Genomic DNA, 7,064 nt, shown 5'->3' on the forward strand with positions numbered 1-7,064 from the left:
CAATGTTTCATTTTTTTAAATAAAAAATTAAAAAAGAAGAAAAAAGAAATAGAAAAAGACACAAAGGAGAGAAAGATATTCCATGATCATAGGTTCCAAGAATTAACAACATCAAAATGAATGTACTGCCCAGAGCCATATGTAAATTTAATGCAATTCCCATCAATATTCCACCCAATATTTTTAGGAGACCAGAAAAAAAACTACAAATGTTTATCTGGAGCCAGAAAAGACATAGAATTTACAAAACTATCTTGAAAGAACAGAACTGGAGGCATCACACACCCAGATCTCAAACTGTATTATACTGTCATTAATAAAAACTGCTTGGTACTGGAACAAGAATTTAGCAAATTCTAATAGGCAGTAACTCTCAGAAATTTGCTAGACAGTGACTAACTCCTAGCTAAGCAAATTAAGATTAATTTTATTGTCCCAAGATCAAGAAAAGCTGGAAGGCAGAAGAAAATTTCCCTGACTAAAAGATTCAAAAGGGATATTTCATAACTTCTCTAGTTAATCCAGATGTGATCTCACTGTGTGTAAAGCCCAGCCCTTCCCCTCTGCAAGCTCACCTGCCAGTCCAAGCCCAGCCTAGCCTCACCATATATAAAAGGCCATCAGGAGCCCAGCTCACATATCTCCTCTCTAAGCCCCACTCCAGCTACTCCTACCTTCTCAGCTCCTTTACTTCAGCAGTATGTCCATCAGATCCACCATGAGGACCCAGAGCAGCAGCCAGCGAGGCTTCAGTGCCAGCTCAGCCCGGGCTCCTGGGGGCAGCCGCTCTGGCTTCAGCTGTGTCTCTGTGTCCCGCTCCAGAGGCACTGGGGGTGCTGGTGGAGTGTATGGAGGAGCTGGCTTTGGTAGCCGCAGCCTTTATAGCCTAGGAGGCACCAAGAGAATCTCCATTGGAGGGGGCAGCTGCGGCCTGAGCAGTGGATATGGCAGCAGAGTTGGAGGTGGCTATGGCTTTGGAGGTGGTGCCGGGAGTGGATTTGGCTTTGGCGCTGGAGCTGGCAGTGGCTTTGGCTTCGGTGGGGGTGCTGGCTTTGGGGGGTCTGGCTTCCCTGTCTGCCCCCCTGGAGGCATCCAGGAGGTCACTGTCAACCAGAACCTGCTCACTCCTCTGAACCTGCAAATCGACCCCACCATCCAGCGGGTGAGGACCGAGGAGCGAGAGCAGATCAAGACCCTCAACAACAAGTTTGCCTCCTTCATCGACAAGGTGAGTTGGGTACCTGCCCTCCACTGGCTGCTCAGAGCCCTAGCCTGAATACCAAGGGCTGTGGCACCAGGACAGCTCAGGGACAGAGACAGGTCACTAAGATCAGCTCCCCATGGCTGACAGGCGACTCCATGCTGACCCAGACAGCAGGGAAGGTGATGCTTTAGTCCTGCTGAATCTCTTGACTGCTGTCATGCTGACTAGGAGGAACTGTAAACTTTCTATTAGCCCCTAGAAAAATGACAGGGTATATGGGTAGGTTTGTCTTTCAAAGGATATGAACAAATAAATGGACATTACAGGGGAAATGTAGAGCTATAGAAATGAAATTTTTATGTTAATAAATCATTTTAATGAATAAATGAATGTAGTAGGAGAAAAAAAATAAGAGAAACTTAAATATAGCCTAGAAATCTGTGTGTCCAAGTCAGGACCATTAAAGGAGGGTGTTTCAGAGCAGACTGGTGCTTCCAATGACAAGTCAGATCAGAGTCCACTCAGGACTGCACTCACATTTCATCACTGGGCTTCGAACAACATCCTGTCACCTGAGACTTAATTAATGAAAAAACACTTTGTGGGATGCTTCTAGAAAATATCTAGTAAATTACAGAGATGAGGCTTCTATCAAATCTAATGTTGATTGTTAAATAGTGTCTGATTGCAGAGAATTAAGTCTAAGGTCCCTGGGAGAGTTTTCAAGGTAACAACTGTTGCTGGAGGCAGTGGTTTGAGGAGCAGATGTCAGCCTGAGTCTCTGCACTAACTGTGAAATAATCCAGCACTAAGAGATGACCAGGGTGATTGGGGAACTGAGTACTCACATCTCTTCCTTCCTGTGTCTCACAAGTGACTATCTTGACTTCTCCAGGTGCGATTCCTGGAGCAGCAGAACAAGGTCCTGGACACCAAGTGGGCCCTGCTCCAAGAGCAAGGCACCAGGACAGTGACCCAGAGCTTGGAGCCCCTGTTTGAGCAGTACATCAACAACCTCAGGAGACAGCTGGACAGTATCCTTGGGGACAGAGGCCGCCTGGACTCAGAGCTCAGAAGCATGCAGAGCACAGTGGAGGACTACAAGAACAAGTGAGTGGAGGATGGAAAGAGGCTCTGCGTCTTCAAGGACAACTTCACATCTTTTGGATGACCGTGTGCAGAGAATCTTAGGATTCTAGATCCAAGAAAATTCTCTGGCACCCACAGTCATCATCCTGACCCACCCCAAGGATGAAGCCCCAGAAGAGCTTGTGGGTTGATGGGAGGGTGAAGGGGGACACATGGAAGGACCCCAAGACCAGCAGTCAGGCTCACTGGCAGGAAGACTCTACAGCGATATTTCCATTTGGCAGTGGGTCAGGCTATGGGTGTGCTTTCTGTGGCATGTCAGTCTCTCCCTCAATTATCTTTTTCCCTTTTCTCACTGTAGATATGAAGATGAAATCAACAAGCGCACAGCAGCAGAGAATGAATTTGTGACTCTAAAGAAGGTGAGCTGGTGGAGTTCAGGGGTGCATGTGTCAGTGCAGAAGGAGAGGACTGGGTCCCTGTCCACGTCCCAGAGGATCCTGGGGAGGGACACTCAGAGGTGGGTGGGTGCCTGGAAGGAGGCTCCAGCTGACTCTTGGTTGTGGCTAATTCCCCAGGACGTGGATGCTGCCTACATGAATAAGGTTGAACTCCAAGCCAAGGCTGATTCTCTCACAGATGAGATCAACTTCCTGAGGACCCTCTATGAAGCAGTAAGCACCTCTCCCATCCCTAGAGTTGTTGTTTTCTCTAGTGAGGGTCTCCAAGCAGGGGAGGCCCTGAGTTTGGCTGTCACACAGTTAGCCTCTACCTTCTGGGGTAGACAGACAGGCAAAGGTGATCTGATGTGCCTCTGTTGTGTAGGAACTGTCCCAGATGCAAACCCACATCTCAGACACCTCCGTGGTTCTGTCCATGGACAACAACCGCTCTCTGGACCTGGACAGCATCATTGCCGAGGTCAAGGCCCAGTATGAGGAGATTGCCCAGAGGAGCCGGGCTGAGGCTGAGTCCTGGTACCAGACCAAGGTGAGTAGTCAGTCAGCAGATGCTGAGGTATCTCCATGCCCCTGGACCTCCCTATCAAAGGACAGCAAAGCTAAAGAAATCACTTGGGAAATCCACAGCTAGAATGATGGGCACATGTAACACATGGGCACCCTTTTGTAGTAGCATGAACGTTTATATAATTTTTGTCCATGGCCAAGAACAAGAAAAAAAATATGAATGATAGAAAGAGGAATAAATGGAGTGCGGGTAGATAGCATAATCATTATGCAAAGAGACTAATGTCTGAGGTTCCAACATCCCAGGTTCAGTTCCTGCACCACCATAAACCAGAGCTTAGAAGTGTTCTGATAAAAAAGAAACAAATAGGGAGTCGGGCTGTAGCGCAGCGGGTTAAGCGCAGGTGGCGCAAAGCACAAGGACCGGCATAAGGATCCCGGTTCGAACCCCGGCTCCCCACCTGCAGGGGAGTCGCTTCACAGGCGGTGAAGCAGGTCTGCAGGTGTCTATCTTTCCTCCTCTCTGTCTTCCCCTCCTCTCTCCATTTCTCTCTGTCCTATCTAACAACAACAACAATAAAACAACAAGGGCAACAAAAGGGAATAAATAAATAAAATAAATATTAAAAAAAGAAACAAATAAACAACACACACACATATGTTCAGAAAGAGGAAAATATGAAGGAAAGGTAGAATGAAATAGAGAGTGAGAGAGAAGGAAAGAAAAGCAAGTGTAATTTGTACACTGATGTGGGCCTTTAGCCTCACCATGTACTACTCTTAAAGTCCTGTTAGTACTACAGAGCACTGGCATTGACTGGGAGCTAGTCACCAACAAACAGGTCTTTGGCTAAATAGAGCATTAATTGAGTCTAATGCCCCTGTGGGAAAGCCACTGGGCTCAAGGGTGTGAGGCCCCTGACTGTGTCCATCTCTGCTGGCTTGGGGGCCCACTGACACCTTCTCCCTCTGGACCACAGTACGAGGAGCTGCAGGTCTCAGCAGGCAGACACGGAGACGACCTGCGCAACACCAAGCAGGAGATTTCTGAGCTCAACCGCATGATCCAGAGGCTGAGGTCTGAGATTGACCACGTCAAGAAGCAGGTATGGCCCCGCTGTGGAGAGAACAGCATCACTTCCTTGCTGGCCACTCTGTGCCCATCAGCCACCGTTTGTGGCATTTCGTGGCACTGCAAGAGCAGCAGCAAGGGAAAGGGAAAGCTCAAGTTCCATGACAGACTCAACTCTAACTGACCATGTTTTTGAAAATATTAACTGTAGATGAGAAAGTGATGGCTTAGAACAATGATTGATGTGGGACTGTATATAAATCCCACTTTGATCAGAAAAGAGGAGGGGCTGGAGATTTTATGAATGTTAACATTTGGTGGGAAATTTATCACCTCTCAGAATATATGTAATTTTGTACATACTTGTGGGTATCATACTGATAGCATCACCAGGCAATAATCAAAAAAAAGAACAAAAAGTCAGTGGACTGTTTCTTCCATTGTCAGCAGGGATTATGTCTGCTGAAGTAGCTTTATCAGCCACCAGCTGTGGCTCATGCAGGGGGTTGACAACAAGAGGCAGCAAATCTCACTACTAGCTAAGGCTGACAGAGGCAGATGGAGAAGCTGTGCTCAAGTCTAATAACCCAAAGACTTGGCAGGCAGACAGAGTCAGAACTCCTTCTGAATGAAATTCTTTGGAGGATCTTCTCTCCCTGGGAACTGAGCCAGAAGCACCTCTGTTATTCTCCTGTGAGAAGGACAGGCCTGCTCACTGGGCCTCTCTGCCTTCCCTCAGTGCGCCAGCCTGCAGTCCGCCATTGCTGATGCTGAGCAGCGTGGGGAGTTGGCCATCAAGGATGCCAAGAACAAGCTGGCTGATCTGGAGGATGCCCTGCAGAAGGCCAAGCAGGACATGGCCAGGCTGCTGAGGGAGTACCAGGAGCTCATGAATGTGAAGCTGGCCCTGGACGTGGAGATTGCCACCTACAGGAAGCTGCTGGAAGGAGAGGAGTGCAGGTGGGTGCCTCCATGTCTCCAAAGAGCTGGGCACAATTCCATGAGGGCCAGCCAAGGGGCACTAAGTCAGGCACCTGCCCCTTGAGACTGAAATGCTGTTCTCAGAGAAACATCTGAGGGCAGCTTTCCCAGGGCCTCCCACCTGTAGGCTTCCTGTGGGGACAGTGGTGGTCTGTGAGTCTCAGCCCCTTGTGTCCTCTCTCCTAGGCTGAATGGAGAAGGAGTGGGACAAGTCAACATCTGTAAGTACCTGTGCTGGGCCCGCCCCCTGCCCTGGGTTCCTGTTGGGTCAGGCTGGTGTGTGGGCTCACCTGTCTTTTGTGTTGTCCCTTTACTCTACAGCTGTCGTGCAGTCCACCGTCTCTGGTGGCTATGGTGGTGCCAGCGCCATTGGTGGCTCCTCAGGCCTGGGTGGAGGCAGCGGCTACTCCTATGGCAGCGGCCACAGCCTTGGAGGAGGCTTCAGCTCTGGCAGCGGCAGAGGCCTCGGCGGTGGCTTCAGCTCCTCTGGGGGCAGTGGCTCCACCATCAAATACACCACCACTTCTTCCTCCTCCAGCAGAAGGAGCTACAAGAACTGAAGTCCTGCCATCAGCTCTTGGTCCCACACTTCCTCAGGGCCATCTCCATTTCCTCTTTCTCTCTCAGGATGCTTCTCCTCTCCTGCCCACCTTTGCTCTCACTCTCTGAAGAGGCACTGAACTTGCTGAGTGCTCTCTTCCCCTCAGTGCCTGTGTGATCTTGCTGAGACTCCACAGCTCACTCTCAGGGTTCACAGCCAGGTCCTCCAACAGAAATAGACAGCCTTGCATGGTTTCAATTGTCCCTGGATGTCTCCATCATACAATGTTGGACTCTTCCTTTCAGTGGCCTTGAAATTCCTGGTAACCTGGAATATGCATATTCTTTTCCCCTACTCATTGCTCTACTCTTCCTTTGCTAATGGCTAAATAAAGCAGATTTATAATATAATGCATCATTTTGTGCTTTATTTATTTTTTGATATTTTCATTGTAGTATCTATTTGTGAATGACAGATTCACCCTATTAACATGAATTTCACTAAATAACTAAAAATTGACATTTACTTTTCTGTTTCTAAACCAAATTTCAAAAAATATTGTTTCAATGGAGTGGAATAATCAGGTCTTTAGAAGTTAGGCTATTAACCATCACATATTTAAAAGAACGTGTAGGCAGAACTCCCTTCCATATGGTTTTTTTAAAGAAATATCTTCACTGATTCAAATCTGACTTCAAGGGCAACAAATGCTAAAATAACCCAACAGGTCTTAATCAAAGTGAAAATCTGCATAGCAAAGATCATCCCACCCATCACAGAAAGACTTCTCCTTGAGTAGGAGAATATCATATATTAAGCAAAGGACTAGTCACTAAAATACACAAAGAATTCACTATTTCAACAATATAAAGACTAGCAACCCCACTGGAAAATGAAGAGGAAGCAACCCCACTGGAAAATGAAGAGGAAAGGGACCAGGAGCTCATGCACTCAGTTTTGTGCACATTTTTCTAAACTCATGGACCTGCACAGGAATCTGGGTTTGAGCTCCTGGCTCCCCACCTGCAAAGAGGGAAGCTTCACAAGTGGTGAAGCAGGTCTACAGGTGTCTATCTTTCTCTCCCCCTCTCTATCTCCTTCTCCTCTTTCAATTTACCACTGTCCTGCCAAAAAAAGGAAATACGGCCACCAAGAGCTTTGGATTTGTAGTTCTGGCATTGAGCCCCAGTGATAAACCTAGAGGAAATA

General features: G+C 47.8%; 1 protein-coding gene across 1 annotated transcript; it reads left to right on the top strand.

Annotated features, from left to right (window-relative positions):
- Positions 1–637: 637 nt before the first annotated feature.
- LOC103109181 (keratin, type II cytoskeletal 6A) lies at positions 638–6,169 on the top strand. Its single transcript, XM_007518219.2, has 9 exons — positions 638–1,228; positions 2,100–2,314; positions 2,655–2,715; positions 2,872–2,967; positions 3,119–3,283; positions 4,242–4,367; positions 5,073–5,293; positions 5,501–5,535; positions 5,636–6,169. The coding sequence occupies exons 1-9, from the start codon at positions 701–703 to the stop codon at positions 5,872–5,874; spliced, it is 1,686 nt and encodes a 561-aa protein (XP_007518281.2). The 5' UTR covers positions 638–700; the 3' UTR covers positions 5,875–6,169.
- Positions 6,170–7,064: the final 895 nt, after the last annotated feature.

The sequence above is a fragment of the Erinaceus europaeus genome, chromosome 7, assembly GCF_950295315.1.
Source record: "Erinaceus europaeus chromosome 7, mEriEur2.1, whole genome shotgun sequence".
NCBI lineage: Eukaryota > Metazoa > Chordata > Mammalia > Eulipotyphla > Erinaceidae > Erinaceus > Erinaceus europaeus.